This window comes from Seriola lalandi, unplaced genomic scaffold (genome assembly GCF_002814215.2).
Source record: "Seriola lalandi dorsalis isolate HSWRI2012SDOR001 ecotype SW California unplaced genomic scaffold, Sedor1 jcf7180002054570, whole genome shotgun sequence".
In the NCBI taxonomy this organism is placed as follows: Eukaryota; Metazoa; Chordata; class Actinopteri; order Carangiformes; family Carangidae; genus Seriola; species Seriola lalandi.
Window position 1 is genome coordinate 3,365,498 of NW_019525123.1, and position 24,980 is coordinate 3,390,477.

A 24,980-nucleotide genomic window follows, 5' to 3' on the forward strand; every position below is an offset into this window, starting at 1 on the left:
TTATGAACAAACAAGTGAAGACTCAAATGGATTATATTTATATATGGATTTTAAATGTAACTCATGTCTTTTATTCTTTAGTGCTATACAATAATTCATTTAGTTTGGGAGTGGCAATGATTTGGGGCCGGTGATGGATGGGTAGAAGGAGGTTCTATTGAAAAAGAATAGTGGCCTATTTAATTTAAAAAAAAAACGGAACATGACAGAACTAGTTCATTTTTGGAACTGTAAACTTCAAACTTAAAAAAAAAAGAACTATGAACGTGAACTAGTTCATTTTCATCTGTATGAACTGAACTTTAAACTATTTCTTTTGAAGTCTGAACTGGCACAACACTGCATATAGACCTATGTTCAAGTTCATTCTTGGTCATTAACATCACCTCCCTGTTACATGGATGTCATGTGTTAAACCATATAAAACAATATGTTAAAGTTTAACCCTTTAAGGCCCACTGTTGCAATATTATTTATTTTTTATCAATTTTATTCTACGTTTTTTATTAATAAATGACTATTCATAAAGATATGACTGTTGTGTTATTATCATTCACAATGTATACTTTGCTCATTTTTTTCTATGTCTGGGTTTTACAAGGTTAACATCATATGTTTAGCACTTAGTAGGCTAACCAATATAATCTCATTGAAGTTTTCATGTGAAAGACCCACTGTCACTATGTTCAGCCTCAACCTCACAAAGGTAATAAACATACACACACACACACACACACACACACACACACACACAATACACACACACACACACACACACACCACACACACACACACACACACACACATACAAATAAACATACACACACATACACACATTAGGATGATTTCACAGGATCACCCATTACCACCCTTTGAAGTGTGTGAGTTGCTAATGGTTTTGGATCCCATTCAGGGAGAGTCTGTGGCCTGGCTGTCCATTAGCTGGCTGACACACTCTGCTGACTAAACACAACACTTCCAGTGCCCTTGTCCTCTGTTCCTCTCTCCTATGCCCCCCTTCATCTGGAATCAAAAGAGCACACTGAGTTTGTGTGTTTCTGCTAGTGTGTGTTAGTGTTTGTGTGTGTATTTCTGCATACATAGAGCACAGGTGCACGTGTTTGTTTGACTAACCCTGACAACCTAAAGAGAACAGCAGAGAGGGCAGGGGATGCCTTTAAACTCCTCCTCTTTAACACATTTGGTTGGCATAAACTGTTGGATAGGTACAGACTTTGATTCTTTTGCAATGACCGATTGAATAAAAATCTTTGTATTTGTTCTGATGTAAGTGTAAGCTATTTAATGGACCCTTTCATCCTGAACTATCTTGCAGTTCAATAATACATAACAGACACTTTTGTGAAGTTATTAATTGCTAACTGACATCATCTACATCAAAGTAAAGCTCAATACATGTTGGCAGCCATCAAGTTTTAAAGAGCAAAATGTTACACCCTTTCAAAAGGAATATTGTTACAGTCTCTCAGTCTCAAAAGGTTGTGGGAGAACTGATTGCTTAGAACTATTTTAAGTTGTCCATCTGTCCATCATTCTAACACATTTGATGAGCAATATTGGCTCTCATTCATATCGACCTATTAGAGGTAAAAAATCAGTGTGGGGTCTCAAATAATAATAACTGATTTTTTTTGATTGAAAAGCAACTACACAGAAGTGAAAAACAGTGCTATAAACAGTACATAAAAATCAGTGTTGGGGATTAGTGAAGTAGTTTAACTACATTTTGCAGAAGCTTGCTGGTAGTACAACTACATTCATATGTAATTTTTTTTTTTAATTTTTTTTTTTTTTACCATTTATTGTTAACTACTGAAACTACAAACAATTTAGGGCCAAACAAGGAAATTATTTTTAAATTTTTATTTTACCATTGCTTCTCTCTCTTTCATGTGTACTGTAAAGGCATACCCAGGCAAGGCATTTGTCAGGCAGTCCACACCACAAACTTGACCTTTGTGTAGTGCATGTGCAAAAGATAAACCTCAGGAATCTCAGCTTGAGAAAGAATCACCATGGCCATACTTAAGCAGTTATTGTTTAGAAAACCAAAGTTGGCATTCCTTGCATCTTCTCATGAATAGTGTTTTTTTTTTTTTTGGTTTATGTTTGACCTTTTATCAAGTAGGGACTTTTTGCAATAAACTCAATTTTGCTGACATTCCTTTTTTGTATCATACTTTCTTATCGCTCAATTTTATTAGTTTGAACTACTTTTTTCTAAGTAGCTTTGGTTAGCCAAACTAGATTTCTAGTTTCTTGCATTGCAGTGGTTCAACTTCCTGTGGTGAAAAGTAATTGGTAGGTTGCAAGGCTATGCTTTCAAAGCAGCAACACTGATGAAAACATACAATAAAAATCATGACAAAGATAATGGTAATCTAAGCATAATACCCCAAGATCATTAAATGATGGTGAGAGAAGAGCTGATAGGATGAACACCATGAGTGGGAGAGAACTATTTTGAATATAAAAATGAATAATTTTTGGAAAGTTTCCAGCAAAATTGACTGCCTATGCCATTGACTGCCAGGGACTATAAGGACTTGACTACACACCTTGATGCACAGAATATACTAGCTTCACATCCTGTCAAAGAATCAGACCCCACACTGAGCTTTTATGGCAGCACTTTGCACTGTGTCCTTCAAAGAATGCCAAAGAGCATTCACCTCTCCTCTGCTCTCATACTCAATCGATAGCACACTTTTCTGCCTCCTTAGTAAAAAGCAAAGATTTCTGCTGTGTGTATGTGTGTGTGAGTGGTTTCCATGTGTGCATTTTTCAAAAAATACATGAAGAAACCACACAAACATGCATGCACATGTAAGCTCACATGCACATACACATACTCACTAACCCATTCAATCGGATGTCCACAGTAGTAGCAATCAGAAGGCTTACATATTCTAACCATCACCCAAGCTGTTGAAATACAGGAGCCTGGCAGGGTGCTGGCTGAGTAAATAAATCTATAAATCAGATTTGATGTTTCCTGTGTGTGTGTGTGTGTGTGAATGTGTGTGTGTGTTTCTCCCAGCCATGTATTTAGTCAGCATCTCTGTTTATCCCAGACGCAGATTAAAGAGTTGAAACTGATCTGTGATCAGCCATGCTGTAATCCCCTCCATGTTGACCATCATCTTTTCATCTCTAGACAACTGATAAAGATGCCAGGAGACAGCATCAGCATTTACTAAGAAGTGATAATAATAATAATAATAATAATAATAATAATAATAACAACAACAATAATAATAATAATAATAATAATAATAGTAATAATAATAATAATGATAATAGCTCTATTTATAAAGTGCTCTACAGTAAACACAAGGAGTAAAAGTAATACATTTAATCTAAAACAAGACAAATATTTAAAACAATTACAACAAATGTCATCAGTTAAGAAAAAGCCATAAAAGTGAGTTTTAAGAAGATTGATCCTCAGGTTTTGAACTCCACAGCTGAGATGCAGAGACAGCAATAGTCTGGTCACCTTTAGTGACAAGTTGAGATTTTGTGTTAGTATGGCTCTGAAAGAGGATCTCAAACAGTGATCAGGCTTACAGGGAGTTAGTAGATCACAGATATAGGCAGGAGCCTGGTCATTCAAGGCTTTAGAAACAAGCAGTAAAATCTCAAAATCAATTCTAAAACAGGTAGCAAGGATGGTTGTGATGTGGTCACTTCTCTTAGAGCGTGTTAAAAGCCTGGTGGCAGTATTTTGTATGAGGTGTAGTCTTTGAATGTTTCACCTGCTGATACCAGAATAAAGGGCATTGCAATAATCCAGTCTGGAGGACATAAAAGCACAGATGACCTTTTCTAAATCTGCAGATGAAAGGAATGACCTGATCTTTGTTAAATATCTCACTTGTACGAAACAGAATTGCACAACTTTAACCACCTGACTGTCAAAGGACAACTGAATGGAAAATTTGGCGTCGTTCAACTGCATGAAATTATTGGACATCCAGTACTTAATTTCATCAAGGCAGGACATAATAGATGACACATTGGTGGTACCAGACGTTATCGGAACACACAGTTGTGTATCATCCACATAGCAATGAAAATCAATATTATTGTGATTTGCTCCGGGAGTAGCATGGGACCCCACAAAAGAGAGAAGCATGAGAGGAGGCATCTCCAAGCACAATGGAGAACGACCTGTTAGGAGATGAACTAATCAGAGCCACATCACTAACATAGTAAAAAGGCATAGTTTTTCAGAAGACTGATTAACACATCGTGGTCCAATGTGTTGAAGGCTGAGCTGAGGTCAAGGAGAACTAAAGTAGTATAGTCCAGGCCTGCATCAGTGCCAAACAATAAGTCACTGGTGGTGTGCTGTGCTACAAGTGAAAACCAGAATGAAATATTTTTAAACTTTGTTTTTTTGTTTATAAAAAAGACATGGGTTGTGTGGACAGTGTTTTTTAAAATCTTGAATAAAAAGGGCAGCATAGAGATGGGTCTAAAATTACTTACAGAAGAAGGACCCAAAGAGGGTTTCTTTAAGAGGGGGTAAAATTGGAAGGAAAAATGCTAGTAGACAGAGAGCAGCTAACAATGGCAAAAATATGTGGAGCAACTGTCTGAAATGCTGCTTTTAAAAATCAAGTGGGAATACACTCTGAAGGGCAGGAGGATGATTTCGAAAGTGCAACAGAGCATTGAAGGGTTGTGCGAGTTAGTCTTGAAGATGGGCAGGAGTCAACATCAAGATCTCTGAATTCAGTGTTAATGTGTTATAGAGTATCCCCTATCTTGTTGAAGAAATTATGAAGAAATTCTTCACATCTCTCTGGTAAGGATTCAGTTGGCTTGATAAGTGGGTGACCAATCACAGAGTTTATGGTTTTCAAGAGAATCCTGGGATTATGACCATGATTAGCTCTCAGCTGCAAAAATTAGTTTCTTGTTTCTTTTCTGTACACTGATAAGTGGACATGAGGGCCCGTATTCACAAAGCACCATAAAGCTAAAAGTAGCTCCTAACTTGCAGATTTAGGAGAAACTCCTAAAAATAATGGGTGAGTCAGTCCTAACTTTAGGACTCCTAATTTTTAACAGTAACAGTGATTCAATTAAGTGTTTGGCAACGCTGCACTAGTTGGCAACAGAGAAAAGCCAATCTATTCATCAAACAATAAATGTGCTCTTACTCAACATCAAAGGACAATTCATATGATTTCTTTTAGATGTTCAACAGCTATAGAGAAATAAAGCAGCTTAATGGCAATTGCTGGTCATCTATAGATGGAATGAACGTAAAAATTGTTGCACAAGATGAGGAAGTATTTGTAAACATAGCGAATCAATATATTTCTTCTTCTTTTATTTACATTCTGCCTTCCTGCTTTCTCTTTAAAATCCTTATTTCTTCACTTAAACATGGCAGTGAGGAAGATTTTGACTGGTTGTGCTGTTGTGCAGCTGTATCTGACAAAGCTATAGAATCTAAAATATTTGTGCAGGGGTTATTAAATTCACTGACAAGCTACTCTACAATGAGGCCCTGATGTTCATAGGCACTTTAAAAAAAAGTGCTTGAGTCATTAATAGCTTGACAGAAATGAGGAACAGAGAATGAATTTAGGGAGTGGGAGTGAATCAGTGCGGGGGATTTAGGGTCAGGAGAGATGAGACTTAAGAAGAGCACTGTTTTGTGATTGGAGATGGCTAAATCACGTCTTCCGCACAGAAACCATGAGAGAGCACAGGGTCGAGTGTTCACCCTTTGTAATGGCTGTTATGCTTGACATAGTGAATTGTATTAAAAGAGTCTAAAAGTTTGATAAAACCAGAAGTAAAAGACAGCATGTATAGCAAAATCCAAGATAAAATTTGGTAAGGGATCTAATATTAAGTGAACAGAAAATTCCTGTTTTCAAAAGAAGGGATTGAAAAAGTGGCTTTAACGCTGATGAGCTCATTTCTCATCTGTGGACTATGAGTAAATTTGCTTTTGGCTTTACACACTGCCGGTCAGTGATCCTAACAGGAATGAGGGATATAGTGTGGGAAATACAACCAGCACCAACAGCAGGACCTGGACTGTCAGGGACAGGACTATGAAGTCTAAAGGCTGGATGCTGGGCAAGATCCTGCTTGGGAAACCATCAGTTATGGCTGATAGCAATAAAGTTTGTAAAATTAGAAATGAGTTTTCTTGATTCTTTCCTGTCAGGATGCAAACAATTATTTTTAAAAGGTTCCATTCGGTCCGAGAAAGAATCAAAAACTAAGCCCAGTAGCAGTTGTAAAATTTTGGATCCAGTGCTACAGGCTAAAACGATGGCTACAATATTAAGAGCTTTTAGTTGTAGTGGGAGTTGAGCCCAACAGGACTCACCTCTTACCCAGGCTTTCAACTGCAGAGCCCAGAGACTCAAGTGCTTAATGTAATTTAATTGATTGCCTGGACATGATACTATCGCACTTTGGATAGAGAGGTGCATTTTGAGGAGAGCCAAATTTACTTTTATGAAATCAACTGACTTGGCTCCTGCAAGACAGTATGTAATACAAATTTACATATCTAATGATAGAGCCTCCAACAGTTAAAACCTCAGGCCACTCAGTTTCAGAGTCTCCACTGCACAAAGCTTCAGATGGAATTTCTGGCAGAGAGTGAATGAGTGAATGAACTGGTTGGATGCAGCTGAGCTGAGTGATTGACCAACTGATGTTTGCATGGAAGGAAGCATTGGGGTTGTGGTGAAGAAGTCACTGGGTGGAAGAGGTTGTCAGGTACCGGCTGTAGGAGTGACAAATGGGGACCTTTGAACCCCAGGTGGACGGCCAGCCCAATGGCATGGTAAAGCGAGGAGCGCTCTCTGGTTGCAGACCACAAATGGTCTGCTCCGCGAGCAGCAGGTGAAATGGCAGAGAGCACAGGATCTTGATGCCAGATGAGATAAAATGTTTGTGAGTGGGATGGCCTAATTTCTGCTAACACAGAATGTATGTAAGAGGGGAGAGAGAGCCTTTTGTGACCCTTGAGTGCAGGGGACAGGGTGAGGTCAGGCCAGGGAAATCAGCGGGAGTTGCCCCACCAAAGCTGAGGACTTCTGGCTACTTGCAGGCTCAAGACAGGGAAGCTGTGAACAGATCTTTGTCTGCCACTGGGGAAGATCCTCTATGAGCCGCTCAATTGATTGCAGTTCACTTGTCAGCTCGACAACTCCCGTGGATGGGGCCATCAGTGGAACTGTGGAACAGAGCAAACTAAGACCAGCAAAAGAGCCACAATGGAGAGGACAGACACAGAGTTTTGCATAATTGCTTGTAGCAGTCACAACATCAGTTGGGCAGGGAGAAAACTTACTCACTTGGGCTCCAGACAGGAGCCCACAGCAGTGAAACAGCAAGGACCCAGCTAAGGAGTACAAAACTTACCAACGAGGATCCCGGGCCAGGCCCACTGCAGATAGATCTGCTTTTCTAAGTTTCAGTGAGAGGTGGCTTCCCCTTGTGGTAACGTTTCGTCAATTAAAACTATTCCCAAATATTTACCTTTGGGCTCACAGTTTGGAAATGTGAAGCATACTGTGAATTCAATGGTGAGCACTCATTAACCGACAGTTTAATGGGGAATTAAAGAAATTCCAAATGAATCAACTGAGCTGCTACAGGATTGACCTATCTACTGCTGGGCTGCTCTCTTTAATATTGTCTTTATGGCAGTTTCAGTAGTTCTACATTAAGCCCATTGTTAATAAACTCACACAGTATATATCAATTAATTAATAATTTGACCTTTTTTCCGCCAGCGGTCAGGATTAACCTGAGTCATTGCTGGAGAGCACATTAATAGACTGTACTGAATTTGGAAGTAAGGTAGGTTCATATTCGAATCAGAAACTGTACGGCAATGTAAAACCTCTCAAGAACTTAGGAATTTTACTCACACTCACATTTTACTTTCACAAGTATGATCTGGTTCACATATTGGTTCATTGGACATAGTTCCTACCCTCAAAGGGTTCAAGTATCTGTCAAAATTTCATCAGACCATGAACTGCAGCTATAGAGCATGCAATACTGAAAATCACTGACTAATCAAATACAAGCAAAGCAAGAATCTCACTTAGGGAACTGCTCTTCCAAATACAACCAGTTGCAGAGCAAACGGCAACTCATAGTGTTCACCTAACGTCACATCCTGGATGCCCACCTCGAGGGCAAATCAATGCTTTTGTTCCAGGCTTATTCAGCAAAAATGTCAGATAGTTGTTGTTCATTTGGATGCATTAACTGATGGGGAGACAAGCCTGGATTGTGCTTCTACAGACTGGCCAGACCGGATTGTGATTTGTGCTATTAGATGTGGCCTCTGTCCCTGGGAAGGGCAGATATTGGCAACCATCAAAGTACACACATCTTTGCAGTGAACATTTCATCAACAATAATCTCAAGTAAACACAATATTTTATTTTTAGTCGTTATACTTCTATATAATTGTTCTGACATGGTTAGGTTATGTGGACCAATGCCTGAGTTGGACGCCGGCTGACAGCAACTCTTTTTCAGACAGCAAGCTTTGCTGCCTAAAAAAGAGTGAACTTTGAATGTGTTTCTGTGCAAGTTGCCTGCATATAGATTTAAGGCTTTGTGTTTTTGTATAAGCCTACAGTGCTGTGAAAAGAGTATTTTAAGGCTGTGTTAAAAACTTTTCTGCACATTCCCTCCCCATCACTTTTGTGGTTGCTTTGGATTACCACTTTTTTGTGTGCTGCTTTCATCTAGTGTAATGTGGATGTGGACACCTTAGAGACTGTGCTGTGTTGTTTGGGTCTTTGTAGGCCACAGGATAGTACAGTTTCTTCAGCAGGGAGACAACTGGTTTGTCTGGGTCAGTGTGGCAGGCTGCTCAGATGTTTGACGCATTCACCCTTACTGCCCTCTGCTAAAACCACATGGCACATTTTGATTGTAGTCTTGTCTCATGTATCATGGCACCGCAATTGAAAAAGGTTGAGTAACAAGTTTGTGATATGTGACAAATGTAAACAGTGATTCATGTAAAAATGTACCTGTTCTTGCATTATGCTTAACCGTGGAAAGACCTCTTCACTTGTTGCCTGCAGTTCACCTGTAATGGGGCTTGTACATTTTGCTTAGGAATGCAGGAAAGTTCAGTTGCATTGTCTGGGCTATGTACCTCTTAGCATGGCAAGGGACAACAGACAAAATGGTCAGGTTCCTTTGCAGTGCCCTCAGATAAATGTAGAATGCTGTGCATTTATGTAAAGGTTGGAGGTGGATTCTTTACAGGGGAAAAGTCACCACACCGATCAGCACTGGTCATACTAATTAGTAGAATTTATTGACAGAAGAAGAGAGTCAGAGGCATTTTAAGACCAAAAACCTTAATCATATTGCTGGTTCCTCTAAGCAGACACCCATTTCATTATTAGGTTAAGTAGCCTGCAGTATAACTGTGCCATGTAGTTGACTCTTCTCTAAAACCTGTTAAAGACATGCCACCCCATCAAATGTTCCACTACTTACAATAAACTTTGGGATTTCTGCGATGGAATTCCATGCAAGACTTGAAGGGATAGTTGGGGTTATTTGATGTGAGGTTGTGTGAGTTAGTTATACATAGTCCACCGATAAAGATCGTTAGTTGAAGTGTATGCTTCATTTTGAATATTTTCATTGCTTTATCTTGCCGCCAAACAGTCCTTTTTGGAACTACATTGCACTAACAACGCAAACTGTTTTATGCCACACTGTTTTCAATTGGGGTAGCTCAACAGTTGAGAAAATGTAGTTCAAAAGGGCATTTTTTTACGTGACTTAAGCATGTTTTTCCTGCTGACCCCCTCCACAGCAGAACATTGTTCAGCTTCTGACATGAATCCACTGCAGGTAATACACTGACTATAGATAAGTAACTCACACAGCCCCACTCAAAATAACCCAAACTATCACTTTAAGCTACAGTGAAGGAAATTGCCCCATTTCTATCCCCACAAAACCAACATAGAACTCGTGTTAAACACCTCGACATGCACACTTTGTCTGAGAAGAGCTGTGAGCCCAGCATGGGTGACATGATTACCAAACCACAGCTTTTGTCAAAATAATTTAAATGTTGTGTCAGTGTTGTCTTGACCTGATAATCTAGACAGCTTGAGAAAGAGGTGAAACGTAAATAAAGAGGAGATGGGTTCACAGAGCAAGATAAGGAGAGACAAAATGGCTAAGGAAAGGAAAGTTAAATGGCCAAGATATAAATGGGGAACACTATAAAAAAAGACAGAAACAAGGTGGCATTAAATAGTGAGAAAGAAATGGCTTAAAGTAAGGGGCAACCTGGGTGAATAACAACAAACAAAAGAGAGAAGTAAGGGAGGAAGAAAGTCAAGCACATCAACAAAGACAAAGAAAAAAAAAGATAAAGAAAGCCACAGTGAAAGAAAAAATTACAGAAGAGGACAGAGAGAAGGCAGGTGAGAGAAAGGTATAAAGAGGAAGCAGTGACCCCTGTCCGACTAATCTTGGCTCACACTTTAACAGCACCTTGAACCAGAGCTAATGAACCACATCCACATCCAGCCTCAACCCTTTCTTTTTCTGTATCATGTACACACACAAAGCTATTTTTATTACACAAGCTTTCACACCTACATACACAAACACACACACACCAAGCCTGGGCCATACACAGAAGTACACATAATGAGAGAAAGAAAGAAAAGCATGTGGATACCTTAAAGGGGACCTATTGTGCTTTTCTGAGTTTTTCCTTACTTATATTGTGTTATATAGGGTGTTGTGCATGTAAATGGTCTCCAGAGTCACAAGGGTCAAAGTTTACATCAAAGTGAGTAACTGTCAGGGTAAAAACACGATTTTCTTCTTTGTATGCAATGCCTCGTTGGGGGTCCAGACATTACTTCCTGGTCCTATTGACATCAATACTTTTTCTTGCTGCTGCTCAACTGCAAGCTTGGCACGCCCCCACACAAGGCACAGCACATACTTACTACTTATGGTGAAGAGGTTTCATTAGTTTTGTAGCCATACCGAAAAGACAGTGATCTTAATTTCCTGCAGAAATCTACTTCATTTTTCCTCAGTTCTCCACTGCTCTAAACATAACAGTGTGAGCCCACAAGTTTCATTTTCACAATGGTTATTTCTGTAATTCCCACTTGATGTGGTCGAACAGGAGACTAAGCCCCACAGCCTGTCAGTCTGCATTGTTATTGTGGATGTTAACCGCGTTACCGCAACCTGATCCTCCATTATTTACATTCTTTTAGTCCGGAAGTGTCCATACATAAAAAAATCAAAAGGGTTTCTTGTAAAAATATTACAAGTTATGAATATTGTCATCCAAAGTTTGTTTACACATGATGTGCAGAATGTGTGAGCTCCAGCTCCAGAGGGAGGAGGGGGCCCTTAAAGAGCCCTGAGCTCTAACAGAGAATTTCAGACAGAGGGTGAAGAGAGTACAGTATAAAATGTACAGCAGAAGAAAACTAATGTCTTTTCAGAACATTAAAGCTTGTCAATCCGTTTCAGTCGACACCAAGAATGAAATGATTAACACTTAAAATGGCCATAATAAATCCTCTTTAATCGACTCTTTGCCACCCACTGACACACACATACGTTTGCATGTTTGTGCACTGCCTAGACCCTTTCCCTAACCTAACCTAATTCTAACCTGAACCAAGTCTTAAAGCTCAAATAGCCCTTTCAAGGTGTGTTAGAAAGTGATGAACGGCCAAAATCTCCTAACCTTCTCCTCACTCTGAAGGTGTGAAACTCCAACTAGTTCTCACAGAACCAGTATGACTCCCTTACAAGAAAAACACACAACCACACATCAGACACGCATACACGTACACACACACCCACACATACATTCAAAGATGAGTTAAAGCCAGCCCAAATGATTTGCAGTACAGACTATGTGAAAGCTGATTTTCTTCATATGTGAGCACACAAGAAAAATTACATATACACATAAACATGTACACACATGTTGAGAGAGAGAGAGAGAGAGAGAGAGAGAGAGAGAGAGAGAGAGAGAGAGATCTATTTCTCACAGCAGTGGTGTGATTTTCATGAAATGTTGTTCTATATTTAACAGGGCCACCACACACAGTGAGATATGCACTGAGCAAGTCATGTCCATAGCTAGGACATGCAGAAGCATATACTGTAGTTTCACTATACCAAAGTATACACACACACACGCACACACACACACACACACACACACACACACACACACACACACACACACACAGTCACTCACATAGAAACACAAAGGTTATGTTTTCCAAGTGACTGGTTGGCTATAGTATGTTCCTATTCTGCCTCTGTATTTTTCCTCTGAGTCTAAAGAGAAAAAGGACGAATGTTTCTTCAGTGGAAGTAGCCCAAAGATTAATTCACTTAATCTTGGCCTGTAAATTGGGTATTCAAGCGGCTTAAGAAACAAATTGAATGCAAAGACTGAGAGTAATAACAACATTTGTCTTAGCAGCGGCACAATGCCCTTTTCCACAGCACTCTTCCACATGAACTAGTGGCTAGATTTCCAATATCCATTTTGACAGAGGTGGACTTGTGCATATGCACATGTACGTACATGCACTGTCTGACAAACACGCACTCAGCCTCTGATACACATATACACATTTTGACTATGCTACCTACTGTATGCATGGAGAGACAAAAAGATGGAGAGTGGAGTGACACAGACATGGTAAGACTCAACATCAGTGAAGCTGTATTTGTGTGTGTGTGTGTGTGTGTGTGTGTGTGGGGGGGGGGGGGGGGGGGGGGGTTAAGTGAGACAGCTGAACAGATGTCGTGCTGTGGTTTTTAGTGTGTAATCCCTGGATTCATCATGTTACCCACCAGGCATGTGTAGATCAAAGGGTTAATGTTGCAGAATATAGGTTAAACTCAAAGAGGGAGACAAGCAAAGGCAAGAGTTTAATTCTCCACTGACAATCCCCTTAATGCAACTCTATAGAATTCAAAAACTACAGCTTTTTGCTGCTAGATCATGAGGAAACTCGTGGCTAATGACTTAGTAATGTATCCTGCTTATTTTTACATGAGTAATAATTAATTAATTAATTAATGTAATTAGCTGAAAGTCTCATTAAATCACTTACTCACTATGTAATATACTCACTATTACTAAATAATGTATGTATGATTAATCAGTGCTTTCCAATGCCATATATTAGGAACTCATTTAGGCTATCATTGACGTCCTGCAAAACCCTAACATGTTATGTTTCACATTTGCGACAAATCAATAGTTTGATAGCTAGTATAACACTCTGCAGGTGAGAATATCATATGACTTTTATGATTAGGTTCACATATTTTTTAATGGATTGTACAGTCTGGTGTACCCCTATTTTTTCTTATGCAATTTTACTTTGACCTTTATCTTGGTATGTTATTATGAATCACTCTTGCTCTCCAAGTCAGGGACTACATCAATCATGCTAAATTAGCTCAAAGGTCAAAATAATGATTAACTAAATTATTATATTAGCTTAATAATTGTGCATGAATCAATTACATGTATCAGTAGGATGCTGGCTTGGGAACAAATTTGGATTTGAAGCAAACACAAAACAGACATATGACAAAGAGACAGGTCTGGACAGCAGTCCCATAGCAGGCCACCAAGGAGTTTAAAAGGAAACCAAACTCAAAGTTGGCAACTCAAACTATTGTCTACCCAGACACCAAACCAAGATGTTTAAATAGGCAATAAAATCAATCATTGACTGATGAGAGCCTGTGCTTTAAAACAGCAGAGAGGTATACAGTGCAATACGTACTGAAGCACTAACATGCCAGTGTAAATAAAACATGCAGTAAATTTTCAATAAATGGTATAGTCTTCATCAATAACAATTCAAAAAAACAATAATGAATTGATGTTATTATTCTGCTAAGTAACCGAGTGCCTCCAGTATTAATATAGATCTTCTGTCACCTGTTGCATGAACAAATTGTGTGCATCTGTTATTGATTTTACAACACTTCCAAATATGACTGAGACAATGAAAACAGAAAACCAAAAGCACCTGATGCTTGCCCACCATGACAGTGCCTTGGATTCAGTCCCTGAACATAATTGGCAGTATTTGTGGGTGGGATGCCAGTGAGGGATCATGTCCTCCTTGGTTGCTGAACACAAAGCAAGCCATTTACACTGATGCATGTGCTAGCATTGGATGTATTTCAAGAGCATGTACAACGAGTGTAACACTGCTCGGTGTGTCTAAACCTTCTCCTTGCTGCTGACAGATGTGTTGCTTTTGACATTGTTGTTTTGACACTGGTGGGGTATTGGTCAGGTTCACTTACAGTACATTGCTTTTAACTGCTAACACTTCCTTTATCCTGGAGCAGCTCAATTCTGGCATTGTCCCAAGATCAATCTAAGGCTTGTTGTTATACCTTATCTATTAGCTCCTTCTTAGTGATTTAACAGGTACGTTCAAGGCTAAAACAAATATGATTTAACTTCTTTCTCTATAGTTTTGGGAAATCTATTTGAAGCCCACAACAAAATAAACTGGAGAAAAACAAGGAGTAGTTCAGAATGAAATACAGAAGATTATTCTCTCATGTTTCAATTCAAGTGTAATCAGCACCAGTCTTCCCATCTGATATGGAAAATATTTTTAAAATGGAAAAACATGGTGAAAACATGATGCTTACTTTGGAAAAATTCTAATCATATTTGTCCTAAATTATCCAGTAAAATTGGTTTAGTAATACATTTGGAGCAAGAAACAGCCACTGCAGATGCAGAATCTTGCTTCATTTTACTACAACACCCACTACAATTGTTGATTAGATCCACAGGTTTTTAAAGGTTGGAAAGTCACATCATCTTCTAAACCTCTCTTCATAGTCTGATGAAGGGTCAGGTTCACCTGCCTGACTCAATTGACACTCAGTGGATTTCTAAATTAAATCTTGTAGCAAAACCAGAGCTACTGAGATTTCAACTGGCTTTGCAGGGCTAGACTTTTAAGACTCAGGGAGGTCTAGCCCCAAGTTACAGCTCAGGATGAACTGAGGTTAGCACTGAGAACTGAGTCTCAACGTCTATATCCCAGGTTTCAACCTTCTTTGACAAAAAAAGGTTGAAAAAGAAAAAAAACTGAAAAAATGTGTGTATTTGGTTTTTGTATTTCACCTTTATTTGAATTATCTATCTTTTTTTATTTTATGTCTTTCTGCTTTTCATACTGGTTCCACAGAGATAGGATGGAGGGGGTGACAATAACGACGACGATGATGATGATAATCATGATGATGTATAATAAGTGGATTTTAAATCGATAGTCACACCAACTGAGAAAAAAAGCAATCATGAAGGCCGTTATGTAGTGTGACCCATCAAGTTGTAAAACAGCCAGGTATCTCCATTAGGTGACATTGCCTGGTCCTTTCTCTGACTAATGCAACAACTGCACAGCTACAGATTATAATAACAACAGTAATGTTGAATGACAAGGTGTCAGAAAAAATTCTCGCCTGCTGACCGTCTTTCCTCGTGCTGTCTCTCCTCATCTGTCTCTCTTTTTTGATAAATGCTGCCTCTTCTCTTGTCTTTCTCTGTTACTCCCTCTATCCTGCCAGCCCACGCTCCATCTAAGAGACCCTTGTCTAACGAGGTGGACAGTTTCTGACAGGTTCTAATGAGAACACATTCCACTAGAATAACATTCAACTCCTGCATATTTGCACATGCACACACACATACACACACACACACACACACACACACACACACGTACTCACAGCATCTCATATAGTGAAGCATGTATGTACGCATGTACCTACATATAGGTTGCATGGGTTTAGTTTTCAATTAATGCGTGTGATGTCAGACAGGTTTGTGTGTGTGTGTGTGTGTGTGTGTGTGTGTGTGTGTGTGTGTGTGTGTGTGTGTGTGTGTGTGTCTGTGAGGAGGACAGATGAGAGGGATAGAGGTGGTCTGAGAGAGCTGCATGGTGTGGGCCCTGTGTATGTGGGAGAGTGTGTGCATGTTATGTTACTGACATTGTTAAGGGAATTATGCTGCATGACTTGTCAGTGTATATTTCTTTCACTGTGACCTTGCTGCCAAGATGAAACATAGATAGCCTCATAGTAGTGTTCACTTGCAAGAGAGAAATTCCAATTCTTTAAGCAGAGCGATACAGTCTATGTATTAAACTGAAAGTGAGTGGGGAGAAAAGAACATGGCTATGACAATGCATTTCTCACTATTAGATGTTGTCTATGCTTGCAATCTATGACATAATGAGAAAATCGGCAAAAAATATCTATCAGTGTTTTAGTGATTTATTATTTGGGGCATGTTTGAATATATATTATATTAACATGGTGGTCAGTTACCTGGTGTGTTATATTTTCATCCAGTGTAACCCTGCAAATTGTAAAGATATTATTGTCAAGTCAACTTCATATCCATTTATTATCAGCTGCTGTGGAAGGAAGAGATTCTGGATCCTTGTGCTAGAGAAATAAAATGCTTTCCAAGTGGGAAATATGAGTTTTTTCCATGATACATAAATATGTAATATACTGTATGAATTTTTCTCTCAGAAGCGCTGTCATGTATTCAAGTTTTAATGGGGTAAAACATTGATACACTGATGAGGCAACCAAAATTTAAGAGCTGCATTAGACCAAAAGAGGAGAATGCTATGTGGCTGTGTGTTTGGCTGTGATCCATGTCCCTCTGGTTGTTGCACAGGCACATGCGCATGCGCACATACACACACACACACACACACACACACACACACACACACACACACACACACACACACACACACACACAAACCGAAGGTTCTGCTCTGAGAGTTTGCATGAGCATGTACAAGCAGCAGCACATTACTCTGTTGCAAAGTGGCTAGTGGGGACTTTTTTTAACAAGCATATTTATAATCAGGAGTGAGAGGGAAGGGGAAGAGAAGTGGGTGAAAAAAGAAGAGAAGAAAATACAAAGATGGAGGAAAGTGATTAGGGCCAGATGATAAAACCACTGAGGAAAGCCAAGAAGGGATAGAAAGAATTAGAGATACTTAAGGACAGGAAAAAGGGCAGGAGGCTAGAGGTATAAAACTGAATGAAAGGATGACAGAAAGGATGGGGAAAAGGCAGATTGGGGGGTAGGATGGACTGAGAAGATTCATCAGGGGCAATAAGGGATGAGACAGTTGAAAGAAAGTGAGCAGCGTGTTTTTTCAAAAAGAATGAAAAAAGAGAGAGATTTATTGAAAATAGAGTGCAGAGAGTGCAAAGAAGCGATGGATAAAAAAGCATAAGAAAAGAGAGAAATTTGGATAGAGGAGGACAGGACGGAAGGGGGAAATGGCAGTGCAATTGACAACTACTCCTTGTTTCCTCACTAAATATACAGGGGCCAAACATAGCTAAACACCAAGCATTGCACTGATCTAATCTGAGGCAAACCAGTCTGCGTCCTCAGGCCTTAATCCTATTATTACCACCTCCTAATGGGAGCCACCATACACATGCACGCAAACATACACATACAGTTAAATATAATTATGAATGCCTCAAACTCATTGAACAACGTTTGTGTTATCAACAAAATCTAACTAAATATCCTTATTTTGTTTTACATGGTATAAAATGATTAATACTGAAGAACAGCAAACCCTGACTTGCCCTGTGTGGCCCTGGAGGTGCAACCAGACTGATGTCTATGTCAAATGGCCTGGCATGCTTAATGAGATGAGAAAAGGCTAATGTGATTCTATATCAGACAGGCTCTAGGGGCATCCCATTTAGCCACACACGGTGTCACTTACACAGTGACTTAAAGGCACATCCTTTACTTTTCACACACTGGTTCTGAGAATGTTAAAAAATTTAAACCCCGCCCTTCACATAGGGAGTGATGATGGAGCAAAGCAGAGCTGAAGAGTTTAAGGCAGATTAAATGAGAGATTTGCTTTTTCAAACAAAGAGGTTAAAGTGGACTATCAAAATAAAAAAAACTAAAAAAAAAAACTGTACAACTGTGCCAGATATCTGTGCATAGAAAATACACTTCCACTATGGTATGCCACATTTTAACATGTTATATGAATTGAGCTGTTATTTCTCTCTGAAATTTTCTGTGTGAACAACCTCAATCAGAGAAAGATGTTAATTTGCACTGCAAGTGGAAAAATTAACGTCTCAATGATTATCAGACATCATGGTAGGTGGTGAGACACCTGTTGTAGTGCATCTGCTATAACAATAACAAATGTAACAACTCATTAGAGCATAAAGCTGCTGAAGAACAACAAGGATAAAAAACAATCTACTTTTATTGAGTTGTGTGAGCATCTGTGGTTATTTATGCACCTTTGAGTTTATGTGAGTTTGTATTTCTGAGTGTTCTTACATGTGCTTTTGTGTGTGCTTTGTTGGAGGAAAATAGCTCTTCAGCAATTGATATCACTGTGCTAGTCAATTAAGTGGTAGTACAATGCAACATAAACCTGACAGACGCTTCGGGGCAAGTCTGAGTATGAGAAAATCCCTGGTTTACTGCTCAACGTAAAATCATTTGTGGAATCATACATGCATGAATAAATAAATTAACATGCAAATGCACACAAACCTATATACAAAAAGACAAAAACACACATATATATCTCCCGTTATTGCTCTCTCTCTCTTTCTCACATTGGTACACTTACCTCAGCATTTTCAGTGTGCACTAGGGAGACTCCACGCAGTCGGTGGGTCAACCAGCCCATTGACTTTTAATGTGTGTATGTGTGTGTTTGCCCCAGTAGGATGGAAATGTTAATCTTTTTTAGTCCATGCCTCAGACCATTGGTCACAATGACATTGTCAGTTCCCCCGAGTGTTTCACATCTAGTCCCTGAGAAGGGATAAAGTCAGCACTGCTGATCCGATTCAACATTCCGTTTGTATGACTCGCTCTCACATGCACGCACATACACACACACACACACACACACACACAAACACTTGCTTGCCTCCCATCTTGCAAATCCCTCCCTGATCCTACTCCACATGAGGATATTCCTGGTATGTCACATTTTTCACTTATTTTTTGCAGTGCAATACCTATCAAAATGCAGTGCATATACAGTGCATTTAGAAAGTATTTACACTGAAAGTATTCACAAAGCTTCACTTTTTAACATTTTTATATGTTGCAGCTTTATGCTAAAATTGTTAAAATTAATTTCCCCCTCATCAATCTACCAGCAATACTCGTAATGACAAAGCAAAAACAGAATTTTAGAATTTTTTGCAAATTTATTAAAAAGCAGGAATTGAAATATCGCACTGACATTGAAAGTATTCAGACTGTTTACTCATTACTGAGTTGAAGCACCTTTGGCAATGATTACAGCTTCGAGTCTTCTTGACGTGATAAGCTTTGCACATCTGGATTGGGGGAATTTCTGTCTCTCTTCTCTGCAGATCCTCTCAGGCTGTGTCAGGTTGAGTGGGTTTCGTCAGTGGACATTTTCGGGTCTGTCCAGAGATGTTCGATTGGGTTCATGTTAGGACTCTGGCTGGGACACTCAAGGACATTCACAGACTTTTCCTTAAAGCCACTCTGAGTTGTCTTGGCTGTCTGCATAGAATCATTGTCCTGTTGGAAAGTGAACCTTCGGTCAAGGCTATCTCCGTACTGTGCTCACTTCGGCTTTCCCTCAACCCTGACCAGTGTGCCTGTGCCTGCCGCAGCAAAACACCTCCACAGCATGACGCTGCCAGCACCATGCTTCACCGTTGGGACAGTATTGGGCAGGTGGTGAGCGGTGCCTCATTTTCTCTGGACATGACGCTTAGAATTGAGGCCAAATGGGTCAATACTGGTTTGATCAGACCAGAGATTATTGTTTCTCACAGTCTGACAGTCATATGTGCTTTATTTTTTAAAACTCCAAGTGGCTTTCAAGTGTCTTTCACCGAGCAGAGGCTTCCATCTGACCACTCTGCCAGAAAGTCTGGAGCCTTCCCCAGATCTGTGCATCGACACAATCCTATCTCTGAGCTCTATCTTATATAGATAGGTATTTGTCTTTCCAAATCATGTCCAATCAATTGAATTTACCAATCAAGTATCTAATCAAGTTGTAGAAACATCTAAAGGTGATCAAGAGAAATGGAAGGCAACTGAATTTCACGTGTGATAGCAAAGGGACTGCATACATCATGCCCAGGAAGGCTTGAGGCTGTAATCACTGCCAAGTACTTCAAATAAGTACCGAGTAAACGGTCTGAATACTGACATCAATGTGATATTTCAGTTTTTTCCTTTTTAATACATTTGCAAGAATTTCTCTTCTCACTCTTTTCACTTCGTCATTATGTGGTATTGAGTGTAGACTGATGAGGGGAAAAAATGAATTCAAATGATTATAGAATAAGGCTGCAACATAAAAAATGTGAAAAAATGGAATGGCTCTGGGTAATTTCTGAACGCACTATATACAAATACATTTTACCATCCTATTTATAGGAGGATTAAACACATACCTAATTCTAACTTTAAAGATGACTTCCTTGTTTTTGCTTCTTGCGCTTTGACTTTAAAACACTCCTGGGGCTTATGAATTTGCAAAATAAGAGACCATTTATATGATAAGAAGGATGTTAGATAGACTTTCTAGTTTGAAAGATTCAATTGGACTGTACAATTTACATTTTATTCATTGCAAGTTTTTAAATCAGCCTTGTTGAAGCCCCCAGCTGAAGAGTCCTGTAACAAGACACTGAATGTCTTCTTGCTCCAGGGACACTGAGGCTGACTCAGTGAGACGTGCCAAATGAGGGATGCAAGAGGACTGAAGATTTCCATAAAGAAATCAATAAAGTTTTATAAATAGTGTTGCCACTGTGACACCTATGCGCTGTGAGGTCGCTCTTATGAGCAACAGCTTTGAAAAACAGAAACGCACTGCCCGTCCCCTCTCACTCCCCCTGTCTCTTTTCTCTTCTGTCACAAACTGACTCGCACACTCAAACACTGCTGCACGCGCGCGCGCGCTCGCACGCACAAACTGCTCGCAGCATCTCCTCGCTGTTGTCTGTCCTATGGGATGATTAATGAGGCGCGTCCCCGGACACATTCATGAAGCCCTGGTGATCACCGGACGAATCAGTATCACTGAGCCCTCAGAGTCGGCTCAGTCACCGTCAGCACGATCGGAATGACACTGAGCCAAGTGTGGATGGTTCCAAAGAAATAAAGAACCAAACATAACAGATCCCTTTAAAGATGGACAGGACCAACATTAGCGTATTAACGCTTAAAAATGTCAGGCGGCTGGTTGGTTTCAAAATATAAGTTACAACGAGAACGAAATAAGTACGAATAAGCCCATAAATTAGGCTATACAATTGACACCCCGAATCCCTGGGAATATGTCTTTGAGAATATTATAGTAATAGGCAATAGCAATATATTAGAAAAATATGGAATGTCAGAAAATGTGTAAACAAACTCTAAAATTACAGGTCAATAGGCAAAATAGGACTATCCTATGGCATCCCCAGACCTTAAGTGTGGAGGTTTAACCACGCAAAAAAAAAAAAAAACATCATGATAATTATTTGAGCTACAGAAGTTGCCACCAAGTTTGTCAGTGACCGTTTGCTGAAAAATAAGGTTGACTAAAATAGGTCCAGTCCTGGTAAATGCGCAGAGATTCATAAAAATTCAGATTGCATAGAACAAGCTACATCAGACTGCACAAGCAATAGGCTAAAAATTAGAAATCTTTAATTTGCCTCTGGGTCACTAACAGTGAAGAATCAGCTTCCTGAGTCCATTAGAGCATAGCTCCCTCCTGAAAATCTGGAGATTGAACAAAACCTCTGCATTTCAATTTCTTCGGGGGAAATGTAATGATGTGAACAAAAATGTTTATATAGCCTAACGTTAATCCAAATAAAACGAAGAAAGAAAGGGCTGAAGAAAGAAATAGCCTGACATTAGTGGATTGATTTCAAACTTTTTGTCTCTCAAATGCACTCAGCCCCGGGATTGAGAGTACACAAAAACAGAAAGCCACAACTGGCATGCTGAAATGTCATTCAGTGATCCAGCTCTTTCTGAAGGCAAATGAAAACCGGTGATCAGAATCACCCAACGGACATAAAATCCTGGGCTCTAAAATCGATGGACCAGAGATCCCGAAGAGTTAACACGTGTAGGTCTAAACTCAGAAGGTAAACTCGCTCCCTCTCTCTATCCCCCCTTTCCCCGCTGCAGCCTGGCTCTTAAGCTCCCAAGATTACCAGCTGGCACCACCGTGGGGATACCTGCATCCCCGCTGCTAAACGCACCGTCTCTGCCTTAATACTGCTCTGCTCCAGAGACAGGCTCGCTCTGCTTCCCATCCATGTCCAGTCTTACCCGATCAGCGCTTTGTGACACATCCAAAAATATAAAATAACAACTTACGGGTTGTTGGCAAAGCTCCGTGCACACCGTTGACATGGCAGAAAATCCACAAAGCTACCGGCAATAACAACGTCATTCCCTGGGCAGGACGGTACCGGTGCATCTTCACGACCGGTGTGGACGCAGCGGAACGGAAGAGGGAGAGGAAACACTCAGAATAAACAGCGGGGTGGTGGTAACACAAGTCAGTCCGACAGACTCGCTTCGCAGTTGAGGACTGGCAGAGAGGAGACTGACTACACGGTCTCTCTCTCTCTCTCTCTCTCTCTCTCTCTCTCTCTCTCTCTCCCTCTCTCTCTCTATCTCTCTCTCTCTCTCTCTCTCTCCTGTATCTCTTTATGTAGGTCTCTCTAACTTGCTCTCTCTCTAATAAAGAGATGATGTAAGGATCGCGCCGACAAACAAGCTGGCCTGTACTTGGAAGCGGAACGCACTTCTATCTGCAGCTATCTCGCCTCCTTATTTAGCGATCCCCTACTGAGACAAAACAACGATAACAATACCAACAATAACAACAACAACAACAACAACCGTGTCTCCACCTGCACAGGACGAGAAGATTGGGTGCGTCTGTAGTACACAGTATAGGCTCCAGTAGTTCAAGGAGGCATGACTGTGCGCAGCTCAAATCCACTGAACTGATTTCTCCTCTCTAGCGCACCGGTGCGCTGTCCGTGGTGCTGAACTTATCTCACTCTCTCTCCGTCTCTAAATGTCTTTCCGTTTCCTTTAGCCAGACAGTGCCACCCTCCTTCTCTAGGTGGTGGTAGCCTTGTACTCGTTGCACCTTTCTCATTTCCTCACACCAAAAGCTCTAAAAATGTACACATGACCTACAGTCACTCCCTACATCTCGATGTCTACCTTTATCTCTTCTAACTGTCTGCTTTCATTGTAAAAATGTTTTTTTTTGGGAACTGCAGTTATAAAGATTCATTAATAAACAGTTGTGATATGCATCTGTTATTCCAAATTTAGTTTTGTCAGAAAAAGGGCCAGATATATGGAAGCTCTGAAGCTTTTAGATCATTTTTGTTACACTGTTAATTTAGAATTTGTCTCAACTTGTTCTGGCATGTTGCAGAGACACAGATAACATGTTTTAGGGCTGTTGAATAATCTGCACAAAAAATTCCCCATAAAGATAGGGTAAAAAGTTTTACACATTTATTGAAAAAGTCTATCCTAAGTAAAGAGACACTTGTGAATGCTGATATATCTGTATTAACTATACATCTCAGTTCTATTGCTTCCAGATTTCAGCAGTACAACAGCTAATTTCATGTGCCTAACCTAAAATTTCAAGGGTTCAGGACTGGATTTGGCTTGGCCACTTTTGATTTAAAGATATTACACTTCTTATTCAGCTCTATGGATGCATGTTTAATGTGGCAGAAATCTAAGGCATGACCGTGCAAGAAAGGAATTCCTTAAGTAATGAGCTATCTCTGGCTCCTTCAATTTCTGCCATAATTAAACAATGGTGAGCTGCACAATGGAGGGTTGTCCTGCAGAAATTAATCTGAGCCACAGCTCTCTAAGACTGAACCTCTGGGTCATAGCTGCTCTGCTGCTCTTCTACTCTTTTTGTTAAGTTTGTAGGGATGAACAGCTCTTTGACTTTGGTCCAAATGCTGTGACTAAATGTAAGTGATATAGTGGGATGAGCTCCCAAGAACGTAAACATATTTTATATTTTTTCCCCATTTGATTCCTCTGTTCTACCTCCAAACATTAGAGACAGTTCCTTTAGTTTTGTTCTATCAGCATGAAAAAATCTCAGGTACTGTATATTTCTTTCCATTGTAATTATGGTGACTCATTTGTGTTGATTTTTTTTTTGTATTTGAATAAGAGAGAAAATCTAGAAATATCCTCCAGTGAAAGATTTTTCTTTTCATAATGACAAACTGCCTTCCATATCTGGCTGTCAGCATTTGTCACTATCATGTCTCCGTCATTGTCATCTGTCCAGAACATAATGTGTGATTATCATTACTACTGGGAACATTTTTATAAATGGGGAAAATGGTGGATGAAAATGGAAAATTCATAACAGACAGCTCCATCAGTGGTAATGTCTAATTTATTTCTCCAAATGAAGGATTGACTATGATAGTCAGCATGCTTATGGATGCTGAGCCATGGGTGAAAAATATTTTATTTGATAGTTATTACTGTACAAACAGAAACAGTAACATATTCCATTCATAACAGTATACATAATTTTCTACTATTATATTCCTTTTAATAAATATTTCATTTGAAATTAAAAATAATGTATGGCCATAATGCTGCTGATTAGGTTTTGCGGATCCCTTTGAGTATATAATTTCTTCAAAGGAAATAGCATAAATGCATGTTCAAGTTAATGAAAACTGACTACAATGACTACATCTTCATCTGAATTTATACTTCTGTATTAAGGCTTAATAGGCTCCAAAACTATGCA

The 24,980-nt window shown here is 39.6% G+C and overlaps 1 protein-coding gene across 1 annotated transcript in view; it reads right to left on the reverse strand.

The window, feature by feature from the left end:
• The window catches only part of cntnap2a (contactin associated protein 2a), a 339,851-nt gene extending 317,134 nt beyond the window's left edge, over positions 1-22,717 (reverse strand). Inside the window, exon 1 of the mRNA XM_023416970.1 lies at positions 22,529-22,717. Coding sequence (XP_023272738.1) covers positions 22,529-22,631 — 103 coding nt within the window. The 5' untranslated portion in view covers positions 22,632-22,717. The remainder of the gene's footprint in view (positions 1-22,528) is intronic.
• Between the last annotated feature and the right edge of the window lie 2,263 nt (positions 22,718-24,980).